Source organism: Terrapene carolina, unplaced genomic scaffold (assembly GCF_002925995.2).
Source record: "Terrapene carolina triunguis isolate 2854851 unplaced genomic scaffold, T_m_triunguis-2.0 Scaffold620, whole genome shotgun sequence".
Lineage (NCBI taxonomy): Eukaryota > Metazoa > Chordata > Testudines > Emydidae > Terrapene > Terrapene triunguis.
In genome coordinates, this window is record NW_020664971.1 from 77363 (window position 1) to 96797 (window position 19435).

Sequence of the window (19435 nt, forward strand, 5' to 3'; positions counted from 1 at the left end):
ACACAGCTACGCTGACTTACCCCCTGGCGCAGACACAGCTATGATGACTTACCCCCCGGCGCAGACACAGCTATGCCAACAGACGAATTCCTTTACACCGTAGTTCCTCATTGGGGGTGGGGGTTTCCTACACCAATGAAAAACCCCTTCCCTCGGGGTAGGCTGTGCCTGCATTACAGGGTCATACCAGCACAGCGCTCCGTAGTGTGGACATACACTCAGTGAGCACTGCTTCAGGTCCTTGGAGCATTCCACAGAGGATGTAACTGGAAAGTGGCTGAAAGCCAGCAAAGGATGGGGACAGTGTACCCCATGGGAAATAGGGTGGTGTCTAGCAGGGTGCTGCTGCAGTGGGTGTTCCAGACCCAGTTATTTAGCACCTTTATTAACCACCTGGAAAAAGCCAGATAACATGTTTTCTGCATTTGCAAACTGCACTGAATCAGGAGGCGTTGCAAACACCAGTCAAAGTGGCGAGCTATTTCAATGTACTTTGCACTGAAAGGTATTTCATCAGGGATCCATTTCCAAAACAATTGACAAACATTAGCTGAGGCTCACAGCGCCCCCTGCGAGTGACTGTAATATCATCCTAATTTTCCTGATGGGTAAACCGAGACACGGAGCGGTTCAACAGCTTTCCCCAGGTCACCCAGCCTGTCAGTGCCAGACCTTGGGACTGATTCACAGTGCTGATCCCCAGTGCCCTGTTCTAGCACCGCGGCAGCTTTCACACTGCACGGCTGAGAGTCAAGGTGTGTTGTACTATACACAATGCTCTTACAGCCCATACCTCTGCTTCCCTACCAGTGCTAGGCAGCTTCTAAAATAGCCGTGAGGCTTTGCTCCCAGGTGGGACCCTGCAGAGATTTCTACCACGGATCTGCTCCACTTTCGTGTGCTGGCCCTGGAGGTGGGGAGGAGCTTTCCTTGCTGGGCAGGCCACACCTGGACACTGACGATGTAATGGCTGCTCACACACAAGCCAAAGCCCATGTTCCGTTGGGTTTTTTCACTGGCAATTTGAACCGGAACAATGGGGTTCCATAGCAGGCCAGAGCAATCATCCATGCAGAGAAGTCTCCCGAGTCCAGCATCGGCCTGCACATCATGCTTAGGTAGGGGCCGGTTTTGTTCAATATCTTCATTAATGATCTGGAGGATGGCGTGGACTGCACTCTCAGCAAGTTTGCAGATGACACTAAACTGGGAGGAGTGGTAGATACGCTGGAGAGTAGGGATAGGATACAGAGGGACCTAGACAAATTAGAGGATTGGGCCAAAAGAAACCTGATGAGGTTCAACAAGGACAAGTGCAGAGTCCTGCACTTAGGACAGAAGAATCCCATGCACTGCTACAGACTAGGGACTAAATGGCTAGGCAGCAGTTATGCAGAAAAGGACCTGGGGGTTACAGTGGACGAGAAGCTGGATATGAGTCAGCAGTGTGCCCTTGTTGCCAAGAAGGCTAACAGCATTTTGGGCTTTATAAGTAGGGGCATTGCCAGCAGATACAGGGACGTGATCATTCCCCTCTATTCGACATTGGTGAGGCCTCATCTGGAGTACTGTGTCCAGTTTTGGGCCCCACACTACTAGAAGGATGTGGAAAAATTGGAAAGAGTCCAGCGGAGGGCAACAAAAATGATTGGGGGTCTGGAGCACATGACTTATGAGGAGAGGCGGAAGGAACTGGGATTGTTTAGTCTGCAGAAGAGAAGAATGAGGGGGGATTTGATAGCTGCTTTCAACTACCTGAAGGGGTGTTCCAAAGAGGATGGAGCTCGGCTATTCTCAGTGGTGGCAGATGATAGAACAAGGAGTAATGGTCTCAAGTTGCAGTGGGGGAGGTCTAGGTTGGATATTAGGAAAAACTTTTTCACTAGGAGGGTGGTGAAGCACTGGAATGCGTTACCTAGGGAGGTGGTGGAATCTCCTTCCTTAGAGGTTTTTAAGGTCAGGCTTGACAAAGCCCTGGCTGGGATGATTTAGTTGGGGTTGGTCCTTCTTTGAGCAGGGGGTTGGACTACATGACCTCCTGAGGTCCCTTCCAACCCCGATATTCTATGATTCTAGGCATCTACCCCCATCTGCTAGCAAGCACGAAGAACCTGACAAATTCAAATTGTTCCTGAAACAGCTTTTGTGAAATGGGGCCAGGAATCAACAAACTGAACCTGCAGCTGAGAAGTAACAGGATCCAAAAATGGACTGAATGGGAGCGACACTGCATTACCCTTTGGGAGGGTGGCACTGAGTTTCCTGGACTGGCCATGCACAATACCAGCTCTGCTGAGCACAGCGCCACAGTGGCATGCAGGGCTCAATAGACACTCCTGCAGTGCAACAGGCTGCTCCAGCGTGCAGCCGGGATCCCAAGCCTACACAAGGATGGACGAGGCAAGGGGAGGGCTAAGGGCAGAATGCCTTTTGTATAGAAGCAGTCACAGTTTTGGATGGAAGCAGAAGTTTCGCTGCACCAGTCCTGAATGTTGCTGTTTTCCTCTCGGCCCTCTCATGTGGTATTTGGCCTTGATATCTGTACTGGGTTCTGTCTGGCTCCACCAGCTGGGGCGTCCTGCTAGAAGAATAAACCAGGGTCTGTCTCCAGCTCCACAGCAAATCCCCTTGTGAGAGTCTTGAATCCCTGACAGACGGCTGAGGCCGCACTGAAGACTGTCTCCGAAAAGTTCATTTTTCATTGCCTCCTTTATTTCTCTCTTGCCCTAGAGACGCTGTAATGAAAAGAGCAGCCCCGGTGCTTTGGAGCGCCTCTCTTCCTGCTCCTTATTCCCCATTTCAAGTCATAATGCCGTGTTTGTGACATCTTAACCTGTTGCTCTGGAGAGGATTATGATGTCACAGACACGTTTATGACTTCAGCTGGGCACTCAGAAGCAGATTAACCCCAGGCTAACAAAGATTTTATTGTAATGCTGTGACAGTTTGGGAATCTGCCAGTGGGAATTTACGAATTCCAGTTAGATGTTACGTACTCTCCGTTTGCTCATCCCCTTATGGAGATCTCCTATCTGGTGTTAAGGGTGGTGTGACTGGCAACTTGGTGTCTGCCCCTGAATGCCTCATCAACAACTGAACAACCTTGCTCTAACAGGACAATGGAGACTCCCTGGAAGGACTATTGATTTGCTAATGCCTCTTATGGTCCCACCCCCACTCTGAGACAAAAAGGGCTGGGCATGTGACTGCTGCTTGGCTAGGGCATGAGCTCTTCTCTCACTCGCATGGGATTCAAAACTATGCTGGTAAGCAGGAGGGACCTGTGCATGCTTGAGCAGAGACCATCACCAAAAGACAAGACTGGGCAGGAGGAGACGGGGTGCAGAAGAATCCAGGACTCCCTGGAAGACACTTAGACTCAAAGGACTCTCAGGAGGGGTGAGGAAACTGAGGCAGGATCTTACATTCAGGAGCTTATTTTTCTGGAAATCTGTCTCTCTCTTGGGCTTTCTCTCTGAGTGAAGTGTGCGTGGGTTCAGGAATTCCTTTGCAAAGTGGGTGTTACACTGTCATGTACCCGCGGAGAGAGAAATGGAAAGCCAGAGGGTCCCCACTTGTGCTGGAACTCTGGGAGCATGCAGAAGCAACTGGGGAGGAGGGGAGCAGCCTCTGGAGAGCCTGCACTAATTTCAGGGCCTAGGCAATTGGACTGTGGGTCACACCTGGAGTGTGTGCCTTGAGCTAGTGCTCAAGCTCTGCCCTGCCCCAGCCAGCCGAGTGCATGGATCAGTACAGCAGCCTGGTAAGTGTCCAGGAGGAGGAGCTCATTAGGGTCAGAACAAATCCAAATGGCTAAAATTTTCACAAGTACCTATGTCCCATTTTCAAAAGCACCTCAGTCACTGAGGGCCAGATTTGTAAAGGCATGGAGGTGCCTAAAGACGCAGATGGGCACTTGGTAAGATTTACAAAACCATATAAGGCACCCAGAGGCTTTCAAAAATCCCACTACACATCTGTCTGCACCTTTAAGAGACTATATGTCTTGAAAAATCTGGCTGCTAGTAAGCTAAATCCTATTGATTTTCCCTGGGATTTAGGGTCCAAGTGCCTGGAGTTTTGTAACTTTTATGCAATATCTGTATCAAACAAGGGAGAAGAACTGCATACCCATCACAGAACAGTTATCGCTAAATGGAACGGCTTTGAAATTGAAGGATTGGTGGGTGTTTAATTCTGAAAGAAAGATGTCATGGAAATCAAATCTGCCACACAATAGTTCTGCCCCTCTGATAATGGTGAAGGAACCATTTAATAGGGTGTTATGCAAACATCAAAATGAGAAAAGAAAAGCCTACAAAATGTAGATAAAGTAAAACAAAAGAATGAGCGAGAAAGAGAGAGAGAGAGATAATGAATGGAAAAGAGGGAGCCAGAAGGAAATAGACTTAAGGAAATCATAGAAATATGGGGCTGGAAGGGCCCTTGATAAATCATCGAATCCAGCCCCCTGCACTGTGGCAGGAGCCCTCTGCACTGTCAATTCCCAGAGCTGGTTGACTAATGGAATACATTATTTGCAAATTAATTATTTGTCGAGTGACAAGGACTCACAAATAATGTATGTGACTAATGGTATCTGGGCATCTACAGAACTAGCTGAGTATATTTGTGATTAATTTAACAACTGATGGGAAAAAATCAGTGAATGGACTATCTGTGAATATTATTCAACTGGCTCTCTAAATAATATTAAATATACAATACTGAGCAGTGAAAGGGGGACATGAAACTATATAAATACAATTAAAAAGGCAATTGGGGAGGCAATGAATGGGTGCTTGGGATGCAGAAGGAATGGGACCTATGGGATCTGGACACCAAATTCGCATTAAAACTAACCCCAGCTATCTTACCCTGCTATGCAGAGCAGGATAAAAACTCTTTTCTCCAGAAAAGCAACAAAGAGTCCTGTGGCACCTTATAGACTAACAGATGTATTGGAGCATGAGCTTTCATGCTCATCAGACGCGTGCTACCCCTCTGATACTTTTCTCCAGGACACTGTCATGAGAACATCACTGATGTGCCTCGCCCAGCAGAGAGAAGGCACAATGCCATGCAATGGGAACTCTTCCTAGTTCTGAGATGAAGAACAAGCTTCTGGATGATGTGATGGCCTCTGGATGAAGTTCCAGCTTTGACTCTGGTAATGCAGGCCAGACCCAGCTCCAGGCACCTTTTAGCTTTAAACACGTCTGTTATTTCTGATCTGTGATTATTGAAAGGATTCCTTTGTTTGTAGGAGAACTGTTTGGCATAACGACTGTAGTTGCTTCCAGGATCTTTCAGATCAATGCGGTATAACGCTGATTTAGCTGGTGTGTTCTGCCAGTCATAACCTGTGTTATAACTATAAAGGGAACGGTAACAGCCCTCCTGCGTACAATACTATAAAATCCCTCCTGGCCAGAGACACCAAAATCCTTTTACCTGTAAAGGGTTAAGAAGCTCGGGTAACCTGGCTAACACCTGACCCAAAGGACCAATAAGAGGACAAGATACTTTCAAATCTTGGTGGGGGGAAGGCTTTTGTTTGTGCTCTTTGTTTTGGGGGTTGTTCGCTCTTGGGACTAAGAGGGACCAAACATCAATCCATGCTCTCCAAATCTTTCTGAACAAGTCTCTCATATTTCAAACTTGTAAGTAACAGCCAAGCAAGGCATGTTAGGTTTATCTTTGTTTTCTCAACTTGTAAATGTACCTTTTGCTAGAGGGTTTACCTCTGTTTGCTGTAACTTCGAGCTTAAGGCTAGAGGGAGTTCCTCTGGGCTCTTTGAATCTGATTACCCTGTAAAGTTATTTTCCATCCTGATTTTACAGAAATGATTTTTTACCTTTCTTTCTTTAATTAAAAGCCTTCTTTTTAAGAACCTGATTGATTTTTCCTTGTTTTAAGATCCAAGGGGATTGGATCTGGACTCACTAGGAATTGGTGGGGGAAAGGAGGGGGAATGGTTAATTTCTCCTTGTTTTAAGATCCAAGGGTTTGGATCGGTGTTCACTAGGAAATTGGTGGAGAAGTTTCTCAAGGCTACCCAGGGAAGGGAGTTAGTATTTGGGAGTGGTGGCAGCAAAACCAGATCTAAGCTGGTAATTAGAGGTTCACATGCAGGTCCCCATATCTGTACTCTAAAGTTCAGAGTGGGGAAGGAACCTTGACAACCTGTCTGGAAACCTTTGCATGCCGCACACTACTCACGGGGACCTCACATGGAAGTGCTTCCTTCCCTCCCTTCTGCTCAGAGGGAGGGCCGATTCATCAGTGCAGACCTGAGCTAGCTCTACAGTGTGTCTTGTAGCTGTGCTGTTTCTCTCCTTAATATGCTACATTATTAGCCCAGGCGCTGACTGCGCCTGACTTGCTTGATCTGCTGTGACAGCCCTCAGTGAGTTTGTTCCAATACTCAGCTTAGGATTCACATTTTGGGGAAAGCCCTAAGAATACCCTGTACTTCTGCATCTCAAACAGCCGTCTAGGTTGCTGGACACAAAATCAGCTTGATTCTCTTGGTGTCTTGGTTTTGCTGGAGTTGGAGGGGGCTATGACTTTTGGACCTTCAATCTAACACACAAGACAATAATTTATAAATACAAGAAACAGAGGAAAATATGGAGAGATCAAACCCCCCCATCACCAAGAATCCCTGACCTGGATACAAGCTGAGTCAGCACTTATCCGTGCAAGGCAGCCTGAAGCTAGTCGCAATCTTCTGGGGACAGTATCCTCAGGTTAGAAAGACACAAATCTCTCCTATGCTCCCAGGCCTGTGTGTCACACATCGCCCAGTCTGTCTGTTAGTGGGGGCACCAGGGAGATTTGGGCCCTGCATTTAGGTTGTGTATAATCCATGTTTTACCAAGCCTGTGAGCAATACAAATCTTTCCATGGTGTATTTGTAATTCAAATGCAAATAGCTTTTGGTTCAGATGTCAACATCCCCTCAATGTTTGCAACCCAAACATACAGCCAGTGCTAGTGCAGCAGAACTGGAAAGGGGAGATCTCCCACCTGGGGAGCTCCACTGGTGGTAGAGCGAATCAGGGCTCAGGCGTTTGTACGCTCTTAGCATCTGTGCAGGGCTAACACAGTGTTAAAAATGCGGGTGGCTTGTCTACACTTGTGCTGACACTGGTGCAACAGTGTGGGGGTTCCCCAAACCTGCCAGTGGAGCTGGGAACGTACAGGCAAGCCAGAGTGACGTCTCAGTGAGAGTGAGGGTCTCAGGCATGACTGCCCTCTGCTCTGCAGTTCCAGAGCTCCCCAGAGAGCCCTCGGTGGGCCGGTGGCTAATGGGCTTGTTTAAATGTATTGTATAGTGGTGAGGGAGACAGAGTTTTACCCCAGCAGAAGAGAACCCCCTCCCTGCTGCCAGAAGGCCTGAAGTCTACACTGCTGCGAGTGCCCAGTGGTTAAGGGAGCCTTCCTCCCTTCGTTTGCACCATCTGTTCTCCACGCCAGACACAGCCTCGGGTCACTGAATACCTCTTCAGACCTCCCCGGCAGCGCAGGGCATTGACCACTCAAGGCTTCGTTTTCAGCATACTGCCCCTTTACTGTCTGCAGCTGCCATTTTGTGAGGCAGAATTAATGCAGGATGTTACTGGGATGTCAGAGGGTGAGTGGCCCAGTCAGAGGCACTGGGTCCAGCCCCATCTGTGACTCAGTCAGCTCTCCTCCCAAGGTGTGGAAAATCAGTCACCACATGACAGGAGGGTCCCGGCTAAATCAGTGCAGGCCTGGAGATAAAAGAGAAGCCTCCTACGAAGCAAAGGGGAGACGGCAGAGAGCCTGTAAAGGAGAATACCAGCCAGCACCCCCAGGAAAAACGCTTGCAGGGCTCTTCAGCTAAGAGATTTGTGATGGAGGGGCCAAGGAGTCTGCACTCTGCAAAGACTTAATAAGACCCCTCTAGAGGGAGGTTACTTTAAGTATTCTGCCCTGGGAGCAAGTTATTGCAAGAACCACCAGGGGGTGTGTGTGTGTGTGCGTGTCTGCAGAGCCGTGCCATGCCACAAGGGGGCGCTCTGTGACGGCCCCCTGCTACATGGGTACACATGCACCGGGCATGCTCTTGCTCGCAGCCAGAGCGTTGTTCCCTCTTACTCTTTTCCTTTTATCCAAACACTGGTCATTCAGGTCCGAGAGGGCAGGGCTACAAACTCCTCCTCAGTGTAAGCCATTGTGAAGTGCTGATGAAACACAGAAGTCGAGGCCTTTATCCAGCCCTCTTTTCCCGTTCTCAGGGAGCAGAAATCAAATTAGATTTCAAACGTCATTGCTCCTATCCGGCAAAGCTGAAGAGGAAATAAGAGCATGTCATCCCCTGTCACAAGTAGCATGTAACGCTCAGACTTCACAACGCATTAACTTAAGGAAAGCTCCTAACCAAGGCCAACTTCGATTCTCCCTGTGCAATTTCAATAGAACCCAGCTGAGGCAGGAGAATGGCTCCGGAGGAATTTGTCTGGCTGTCATGAATTCCAGCATGTCCATGTATCTCAAAAATCTCCATGACATCTGGTGTCTTGGCGATTTTGGGGGCAGAGTGAGTGAGTGAGTGGGTGGATTGGCGTGGGGAGAAAGAGCAGGTGAAGTTGTTTAAACTGTGTCTAATGCTAATGGCCCAGAAAACTGCTCTGGAAGTGATTAGAGAGTGGGGGATCAGTCTCCATGCTGCAGGGGCTCAAGGATCAGATTGAAGGAGTCTGAAATGACCAAGCACTAGACTAGACCATCACAATAGACAGGACATAGGAGGGCAACAAGAAAAAGGTGTCCACTAAAGTCATTAAGTAAGTATTTGTGGGACATAAAAATACCAGGAGGACTATATAAGGAGGCAGGAGTCCAGTGGTTCTGATGTGCTCCTCTTTAGAAGCATGTTTCTGCAAAGACAGTTTGATCCTTATAAAACACTCCTTACTGAAAACAGTACCACACTATGAGCCATAATCTCCCAATTTACAGTGGGAATGCTGCAGGGCTTGGGACAGTTACTCTTTCATAATTAGGGTCGTCTGTGATTTTCAGGTATTTGCCAGGATTTTCCTGGCTTGTGATGTCACCACCAGCGCCCGGCCCTGCGCTTCCCTGCCATTTACCACGACAGATCTACATTGCCAGATGGGAAAATCTGCCCATGGGACTGAAGTCCTCCATCCTCATTGTGGCTGAGAGCTATTTCTGTATCTGTCCACCAACCATCTTTCCTGAGAAGAGTGAGGGGCGGTGTGAGAAACAGGCCGGCGCTGACAGAAAAGGCATCTGTCACAGAAATCAAAAGCAGAAAGGAGAAGCTTTAACTAACTGTCCCAGTTTCCAGTGCAGGAAGAAGCTGCAGTCACTATCAAACTCACTTGCTTTGCTGGAAGGAAACTCAACCAGTGTTTTTGGAAAGGCCGAGAAGTAATTCCCCTTATGTTCTAAAACATGAGCTGTTTACAAACTCACCCTCCGCGCTTCCTGCGCTTCCTATCTGGGGATCTGGCAGCTGAAAAATGAAAGTTCAGGAATTGACTCAGCTTTCTGCTCCCTCCACATCCCAGCAGAAAGGATCAGGTTTAAAGGAGCCTTTCCAAGACCCTCCATACAAGCGGCACATGCTGTAGCCCCTGACCATTTACAGCCCAGAGGAAACTGGAGCCTACCCTTCAGCTCAGCTGTTCCAAGCAGTGCTTCTCACATTGAAACTGAATGGGACTGGTGCTTTGTTAAGTTTTTGTTCCTGGAGGGTTTCCGAGTGGAGGAGCAGGCCCGCTGACAGCAATATCGGGCCTCAGAGCCAGGGCCATCCCTAACAGGGTGCGGGGCCCAGGGCGGAAGTGATGAATCCATCATTTCCAGGACCGACCCATCACTTCCGGGACCGACTGCGCTGGCCAGCCCGCAGAGCCCTGTAGCGGGGCAGTCACCCTGCTCCAGCCCTGAAAGGGTTAAAAGCCAGCCCTTGGAGAGGGCTGGGCCTGAGAGCCAATAAGAATAGGCTGATTGGGAAGGCAGCCACAGCTGGAGCCATGCCCAGGTAGGAGACAGCTGGCCCTATAGAAGGGTTGTGAGCCAGGAGCTGGGGCAGTCTCTCTCTAGCTCTTGGGAGAGAAGGACCTGGCTGCCTGGGAGCTCAGGGTACAGGGAACAGAGCAGGACTGGGGAAAGGCAAGAGGAGCTGGGGAGCTCCAGCTTGGTAAATCCCCAGGCTGCAGGCCTTGTGCAAGGCCTAAAACAGGTACTGGGCTTGCAGGGGTGCAGCTCGGGGTTAGGCAGAGGCAGCTGGTCCAACCTCCTTGCCAATGATGAGTGGCCATGACAGACTGCAGTCTGCCCCAGTGAGCGGGGCTAGATGATGACTGGCAGTAGCCACTGCGGCAAGGTGGGTTTATAGGGTGGGGGTTCCCCTGGGAGGGGAGACCTATAGCGGGGTTACTGCTGGGAGCAGAACCCTGAGGTAAAGGGGCATTGGGATCCGGGAAGGACACGGGGTCCTGAGGCAGGTGAGCCACCGGCCTGAAGAGGGCGCTCCGGCCTGGAATCGAGCTAATTCCCAGGACAACCAGCAGGAGGCATCGCACGGATGAGTCTTGCTTCGCTACAGGTGGTGGAGAATGCGGGCATTTGCGGTCCACCCCGATACAAAGGGTAGGGCGAGGACTGGGACTATTGCCTGGAAAAGGAGGGTCAATGGACCCAGCATATACAGAGGTTTTCTTTGCTGAAGGCTCTTGTGCCATCCCTGGCTGGTCTCTGGTGCCAGGGTCCCCACAGAAGGGGACTGATGGAACACAGGAAAGGCATGAGACCTTGCTCCGTGTGGCCTGGGAGAACCAGGAGAGACAGTGTGCCTTGCAGGCACAACTGGGGCAACTGGCAGAGGAGCAGCGGGCCCTGGTGAAACTCCTGTGGAGGGAGTTCCAAAAAGACCTCCGAGACTGGTGGGAGAAGCCCAGTGCTGGGGCCAGGAGGCCCGGGGCACAGTGCAGGGCTTGTTACACCTGTGGGAAGTGTGGACATGTAAGGGTGAATTGTCCCTACTGGGATGGGGGCAGGGAGCCTCACCCAGAACTGGGGAAGGGACAAGCCCCTATGAGAGGCCACCTGGCGAGGGAAGTCAGGAGGCGAAGAAGGTGTTGGGCCTGTGGGCAGCGGGGGCACCTATGGAGGGAGTGCCCTGCCTCAAGGAGCACGGCCCAGGGCAGCCCAGGGAGGGCTGTCCCTGAGAAGGACCAACAGAGGAAGCTGGGGCCCCAGGCAGCAAAGGGGCAGCGAGCCTGCTTTGGCTGCCATGAACAGGGCCACATAAAGAGGAACTGTCCCCTCAGAGGAAGGCGAACTCAGGTGGAGGGGCCTGAGGACCCAAACAGGTCAAGGACTGGCCGGGTAAATGCTGCAGAGATGGCAGTAGACCTGCCCGAGAGCCACCCTCAGGGGATGGCAGACAAAGAGACTGGGACAGGGTGGGCCCAGCAAGAGGCCGGGACCCAGGCTGTTGTAGAGCAGGTAGCAGTAGGAACCCAGACCCTGAAGGAAGAGGGCCCGGGGGACTCTGGCCTGCGTGTGCGGCTGGAGGCTGCAGAGGAGGCCCACCGTGAGGCCGAAGCAAATGCCATGGAACTCGCTAAAGAGTATGCAGCCGTCGTAGACGACGAGATCCGCTTGCGTAAGCAGCTGGAGGAGTCGGAAAAGAAACGAGTGGCTCTGGAGCGCATGGGCGAATGGTCCAGGCCAGGAGACCCGCCTACCCCCAGGGGTGGTGATCTTGGGGGCGGGGGTATAGGAGGGCAGTCACCCCACTCCGGCCCTGAAAGGGTTAAAAGCCAGCCCTTAGAGAGGGTTGGGCCTGAGAGCCAATAAGAATAGGCTGATTGGGAAGGCAGCCACAGCTGGGGCCATGCCCAGGTAGGAGACAGCTGGCCCTATAGAAGGGTTGTGAGCCAGGAGCTGGGGCAGTCTCTCTCTAGCTCTTGGGAGAGAAGGACCTGGCTGCCTGGGAGCTCAGGGTACAGGGAACAGAGCAGGACTGGGGAAAGGCAAGAGGAGCTGGGGAGCTCCAGCTTGGTAAATCCCCAGGCTGCAGGCCTTGTGCAAGGCCTAAAACAGGTACTGGGCTTGCAGGGGTGCAGCTCGGGGTTAGGCAGAGGCAGCTGGTCCAACCTCCTTGCCAATGATGAGTGGCTGCTAGTTCCTGGCTACAGAGGCTTGGCAGAATTCAAATTGTATTGTTCTCGATTCGATTCGAGTTTATCTTTAGACTTTTCTTAGAGTTTTTGCTATTTAAATGTTCACCGTTGTGGGATATTCTGGAGGGGTCAGACATGAATTATTTAATGACAGTAACGTTGAGGGGAAAGTAACAGCTTTGTGAGTGCTGCACAGTTACCTGCAGCTCTAGCTGCGCTAATCCCCGAGTCGAGTCGGCTGTTTTAGCAGAACTGTCAAGCCGTGGGTTCTGCAGCATTCATTGCATCACACTTTAAACACACTGAGGGGGGACGCTAGTAAATTCTCAAGCAGCATTTCTCTTGCGTTGTCTATCTGTACATTTTTATTATTATTGCTGAAACTATTTCTTGGTGGCTTTGTGTGCGAGTGGAGAAATCGTCGTTTACTGACATTTCCCAATAAAAATCTAATCCCTCCAAGCGTAAAGAGAGAAGAGATGTGAGGAACAGTACAGGAAGTTTTGGTGAGGATGCCAGCCCGATAATGACATTGGCTAGACACAGCTGAGAAGCCCCAGCAAGACCCAACAACTTGGCTTTCTAAAAACAGGGCACTAATTAAACAATAACCCAGTCCCTGTGCTGAAAAGGGCTCCCTCCTCTCCAATTTAGCAGCTATTAATTGAAACCTTTGCACACCTCTCTCAAACACTCTTGACTGCCAACATGGAAGCAATTACAGGGTGTGCCAGGCAGCACACCCCCACACTTGAAAAGGAGAGTAACACTGGGGCAGCTTTTCCAGCTAGCATCACAAAATAAAGGCACATCCCAGTGTTCGCTGAGGAGACGGCAACCTGTGTGCAGGAAAAGTGTTGCCAAAGGGGTGGTGGAGAGTCGAGGGGCTGAGCCAGGAAACAGCTTTATTCCCCCTCCATGTGCTTCACCATCTCCCTGGCCACATTCAAGTGACATTTCCCTATTTCCTGTAATTCCAGCTGCTAGGGGCCGCCACACAGGGACTCCCCAGACTGGGTCTGCTGACTGGACAGTAAACTCCTGTGTGGGGGGGCAGAGAAGAGTGTGGTGAACGCACAGCTGAACACGGCGTCCCCCCCCAACAGGCCTAGATTTCACAGGCTCTTTTATCCCTTAACAAGACTCTATTAATTGCTTCTGAGGGGCGGTGCCTTGGGCTTCCTCCAGCTTGCTCCATCTGAAAGCAATCGGCAGCTCTCCTTCATTGACAAAACACAGAAAACAACCCAAACGCTCTGTATCCAAACCCGGGGAGAAGAGTGCCTGGTCCGGTGGGGTGGGGTCAGGCTGGGGTTGGCAATTGGACACAGAGACTCTCTTCTCTAGGTCTCCACGCCAAATCCAACATAAGTGATCAGTGGGTGAGCATCGGAGAATATGGATGCCACCACATAAAGCTGGGGTGCAGCGGAGGGGACATAGGGAGAAGTATAAAAATATTGCTTAGGCACGCAGGAGTGAAATCAGGAAGGCCAAATCACACTTAGAGTTGCAGCTAGCAAGGGATGTTAAGAGTAACAAGAAGGGCTTCTTCAGTTATGTTAGCAACAAGAAGAAGGACAAGGAAAGTGTCGGCCCCTTACTGAATAAGGGAGGCAACCTAGTGACAGAAGATGTGGAAAAAGCTAACATACTCAATGCTTTTTTTGCCTCTGTCTTCACAAACAAGGTCAGCTCCCCAGACTGCTGCACTGGGCAGCACAGTATGGGGAGGAGGTGACCAGCCCTCTGTGGAGAAAGCTAGACGAACACAAGTCCATGGGGCTGGATGCGCTGCATCCGAGGGTGCTAAAGGAGTTGGCGGATGTGATTGCAGAGCCATTGGCCATTATCTTTGAAAACTCATGGCGATCGGGGGAGGTCCTGGATGACTGGAAAAAGGCTAATGTAGTGCCCATCTTTAAAAAAGGGAAGAAGGTGGATCTGGGGAACTACAGGTCAGTCAGCCTCACCTCAGTCCCTGGAAAAATCATGGAGCAGGTCCTCAAGGAATCAATTTTGAAGCACTTCGAGGATAGGAAAGTGATCAGGAATAATCAGCATAGATTCACCAAGGGCAAGTCATGTCTGACTAACCTAATTGCCATCTATGATGAGATAACTGGCTCTGTGGATGAGAGGAAAGCAGTGGATGTGTTATTCCTTGACTTTAGCAAAGCTTTTGATATGGTATCCCACAGTATTCTTGCCGGCAAGTTAAAGAAGTATGGGCTGGATGAATGGACTATAAGGTGGCTAGAAAGCTGGCTAGATCGTCGGGCTCAATGGGTAGTGATCAATGGCTCCATGTCTAGTTAGCAGCCGGTATCAAGCGGATTACCCCAAGGGTCAGTCCTGGGGCCGGTTTTGTTCAATATCTTCATTAATGATCTGGAGGATGGCGTGGACCTCAGCAAGTTTGCAGAGGACACTAAACTGGGAGGAGTGGTAGATATGCTGGAGAGTAGGGATAGGATACAGAGGGACATAGACAAATTAGAGAATTGGGCCAAAAGAAATCTGATGAGGTTCAACAAGGACAAGTGCAGAGTCTTGCACTTAGGATGGAAAAATCCCATGAACTGCTACAGACTAGGGACCGAAGGGCTAGGCAGCAGTTCTGCAGAAAAGGACCTAGGGGTTACAGTGGACGAGAAGCTGGATATGAGTCAGCAGTGTGCCCTTGTTTCCAAGAAGGCTAACGGCATTTTGGGCTGTATAAGTAGGGGCATTGCCAGCAGATCGAGGGACGTGATCATTCCCCTCTATTCGGCATTGGTGAGGCCTCACCTGGAGTACTGCATCCAGTTTTGGGCCACGCACTACAAGAAGGGTGTGGAAAAATTGGAAAGAGTCCAGCAGAGGGCAACAAAAATGATTAGGGGGCTGGAGCACATGACTTATGAGGAGAGGCTGAGGGAACTGGGATTATGTAGTCTGCAGAAGAGAAGAACGAGGGGGGATTTGATAGCTGCTTTCAACTACCTGAAAGAGGGTTCCAAAGAGGATGGATCTAGACTGTTCTCAGTGGTACCAGATGACCGAACAAGGAGTAATGGTCTCAAGTTGCAGTGGGGGAGGTTTAGGTTGGATATTAGGAAAAACTTTTTCACTGGGAGGGTGGTGAAGCACTGGAATGGGTTACCTAGGGAGGTGGTGGAATCATTTTCTTTAGAGGTTTTTAAGATCAGGCTTGACAGAGCCCTGGCTGGGATGATTTAGTTAGGGATTGGTCCTGCTTTGAGCAGGGGATTGGACTAGATGACCTCCTGAGGTCCCTTCCAACCCTGATATTCTATGATTCTATGACCTGCAGCTGAGAGCAAGGTAACACTGACAGGAAATGAAAATGTGGGTACACCAGAGTTGGAGGCCCTGGGAAAGGAGTCTGGGCTGTCAGTCCATAGAGTCATAGAATACCAGGGTTGGAAAGGACCTCAGGAGGTCATCTAGTCCAATCCCCTGCTCAAAACAGAACCAATCCCCAGACAGATTTTTATCCCAGTTCCCTAAATGGCCCCCTCAAGGATTGAATTTACAACCCTGGGATTAGCAGGCCAATGCTCAAACCACTGAGCTATCCCTCCCCCCTCATTGGATACATGACCTCTCACAAAACTACCATCACAACTGGCCCCTTTGCCATCAGACTCAGCAGAGAAGCCAAGGATGAACTAGGCCCTGGAGACAGGATTCCTTCACACCCTTGACAGTAAATAGCTCCTGGAGCCGGGGCTCAGGCATTTAGGCTCCCTGTACAGGACCCATTCTGTGCAGACATTTCCAGTCTTCTGTGCTGGCAACCTGGCACCTTTCAGCAGTCTGGAGCTCCCTTCAAAAACGGCTTTTCCCTCTAACGAGACTGTCAGCGTCTGAATACCCAGGGAGCACACTAGCCCTGAACTCCCATGCAGCACAACGTGGCGGGCCCACTGAGCCTTGCCAGAGCCTGCCACACTGACAGCTCTGCGCTTGAAAGAGAAGATACTCCTGAAGTGATTCTATATTAGTGACACACATACACAGGGGCCTCAGCCAGGATCCCAGCATGCCTCTGCTTCGCAAATCTATGGGACCCTCTTACTCTGAGCTGGGAAGAAGAGGGCAGAGTGGGCCCATGTCTGCAAAAAGCAGCCATTTACTATATCAATCACAAACAATCACAAGCATATCTGCAGAACTTAGTCCTTCAGCTGAAGAAACACAGACCTTTACCATATGTGTCAACTCCTTTAGCTGACATTCTGAGTTTCCCAGACCTGAAGGAGAGCTCTGTGTCGTCTCTGTCACCAACAGAAGTTGGTCCAATAAAAGCAATTACCTCACCCTCCTTGTCTCTCTAGTAGCAAATATGTCCCTTACCTTCTCTGTAGACCCAGCCCCTGGAGGGCAACATCATTCTCACATGCAGGTGACTGCAGCTGTGGCCCACTCCCGCAGCACGCACAGCCAGCAGACACAAGATTTACAGTGAGGGAGCTTTGCATGAAGCTCTGAAACCCTGAAGCAGCTTTGATTGCCTGTTAATCAGCACCAGGAATCGACTCGCACTCTGGACACACCAGGCACTGAGTTGCCCAGGGTTGCTGCTGCGGGTGGTTTTACTCACTGATTTCCAGCTGTCTTTGAATCCTCCCTTTGCAGCGCTCCCTGTAGTCAGACTGGGTGGCGTTGTACTCAGACATCACCTCCACAAACTTGCGCGACAATGTGGAATGCTGGAGAGGGAAGAGTAACAAAGAAAGTCACATTTTACTTAGCCTCATAGGGAGAGGGGCCATTCTCTATGAAGGCTTTTGTCAGGATGAGAAATTCACAGCTCTGAACCCCACATCACTAAAACTCCCCCCTGGCATTTCCATCCCAGACAGAGTAACCCAGGTGACGACTGCACAGACATTCTACAGCTTCTGCAGAAATATCATCTGATGACATCAACCAGGTGGGGTTAAGACAGCTTGTCATGAATATTTATCACCCTGAGCACAAACTTGATGATATTTTACCCGACTGTCAAAAGAAAATATTTGCCCTGGGTGCAGAGAGTTTGGCAAGGCTGACAGAAAGAGAAAACGTCGCTGTTCTAATTTAAATCTGAGAGCTACACTCAGCCGTTACTCCTGTCTTACTCAGGAAGATGCCCAGATGCACTGAGATTTGCTGAGCAGAAACTTAAGCAAGTTTCTTCTGATCAGTGGCACTGGAGTCAGAGGGCCCTGTTCCCTAGAAGGACTGTTATTGTGGGGACACCAAGGAATCAGGGCTAGAAGCAAAGCAGCCACATGGACAGAGAGCCCTGCAGAGCGGTTAAAAAAGTTCCACTTGTTCAATGTAACCTGCATGCAGCCTCGCTCTTTGCTAACTCACAGCATCTGCGGTGCAGCAGCTGGCTGCATGAGCCCTGAGGCTGGGTCCGGAGCCCCGGGTTTTGCAGACACAAACCTAGCCCAGCAACAGACCCGGTGGAAGGAGGAGTTCGAGCTGTGCACAGACCTGGGCATGTAGGATGATGACATCAGCAGGAAAATAAAACAGTTATTTTACCTTATTGGGGAACAAGGGAGAGAGGGCTGCACCCTGGGGAGCTCAGCACTGCCTCAAGCCTCACAGCAGGCCTATGGCTCCTCAACGCGTCACAGGTTCTTCACTTGAGACCAATGCAGAGGGGAGGGGATAGAGCCCAGTGTCACTGCCATATGCACACAGGCTGCTCCATGCAATTTTGGGGACTTGACAGAGTACCTAATTCAGGTCAGTCTGCAGCACTTGGGGTCACCACCTGCAGGAGCAGCTGCTCCAAGAAGTACATCTCACATTAGACAGATGCTTAGTCCTGGGGCATGCAGCGGCAGCCTCAAGACAAAGGATGGAAGCCTCCGGAGGCACAACACACCAGAAGTACAGCAGTGAGACAGCAGCAAAGGAGGGCAGGCAGCCAGGGTTCCTTACCCATAGTGAGATGCATTTCCTGTGGGAGACCATGAGCAGGTGGAGAAGTGCCCTGCCCTAGGACAGCACTGCAAGGAACGGGGCAAATTGGACCCTGGTAGCAGTGTGTGCAAGAGAAGAGGAGGTTGTACAAGTGGGGGAGGGGACATCAGACAGCAGTGATGACATCATGACTCTCTCCTTGAGTCCAAGAGCGTATCAGGTTCAGGCCGTCAGGACGGGAAAGCAACAAGGGACAATAACAACCTCTGTGCATGCAACAATGGTTCCAGGAAAACGGGCTGTGCTCTGAACCCTGCAGTGGGGCCTCCTGCCGTGGGATTCCTTGAGGTGAATTGGTCTCAGACACACCCATTACAGACAGCAGGCACAATCTAATAACGTACCACAAGAGCACAATGCAGCCCGTAGGAAAACATGACCTCATCGTAACTCACCTGAAAAATAACAGAGGGCAGAGCTGAGGTTTGTGGTAGTGGATGGTGAGCACCACTGGCCCGTCGGGGGATCACAGCGAGAAGTAAGGTTAAGATTTTGTCACAGGTATTTTTAATAAAAGTCACGGACAGGTCACGGGCAATCAACAAAAATTCACAGAAACCGTGACCTGTCCGTGACTTTTACTAAAAATAATGGGGGGAGCTGACAAAGGGGGAATAACAGCTCCAGCCCCGGGTGACTCACAGTTCCGGGCTCCCGCCACATGGCTCACAGCTCCGGGGTCCACGCTGCATGGCTCAGAGCTCCGGGCTCCCACCACATGGCTCAGAGCTCCGGGCTCCCACCACATGGCTCAGAGCTCCGGGGTCCACGCTGCATGGCTCAGAGCTCCAGGCTCCCGCCACATGGCTCAGAGCTCCGGGGTCCACGCTGCATGGCTCAGAGCTCCAGGCTCCCGCCACATGGCTCACAGCTCCAAGGCCCCCAATGCCAGCGATGGCTTAGAGCTCTGGGGCTGGTGGCTCAGAGTTGCTGAGCCCCTGCCACCCACGGTGGCTGAGAGCTCCCAGCCTCCAAGCTGGCAGCTGACAGTTCTAGCTGCGCCACGCCGGGGCTCAGGGCTGAAGCTGAAGAAAATGTCATGGAGATCTCTGAAAGTCACGGAATCTGTGACCAAATCTTATCCTTAGTGATAAGCCCTGGATCTGTTCAAGGGGCAGCGTCACACTGACATTCCAGTATGATGCATCAGACAAAGGATGCTGGTTGCTTAGGCTAGCAGAGCCCTGTCAGAGACTGAACCCAAACAGGAAAAGAGCTTCTGGCTGTCGTATTTGGAGCGGAGCGATTC

At 50.7% G+C, this 19435-nt stretch overlaps 1 protein-coding gene across 3 annotated transcripts in view; it reads right to left on the reverse strand.

Moving 5' to 3' along the window:
• STX1A (syntaxin 1A) overlaps window positions 1-19435 on the reverse strand; it is a 254155-nt gene that overhangs the window by 20370 nt on the left and 214350 nt on the right. For all 3 annotated transcript variants that reach the window (XR_003370167.2, XR_003370168.2, XM_026659288.1), the window contains one exon: window positions 16805-16913. Coding sequence is in view for 1 of the 3 variants with exons in the window: in XM_026659288.1 (XP_026515073.1) it covers window positions 16805-16913 (109 nt within the window). In the remaining 2 variants the exon portion in view is untranslated. The remainder of the gene's footprint in view (window positions 1-16804; window positions 16914-19435) is intronic.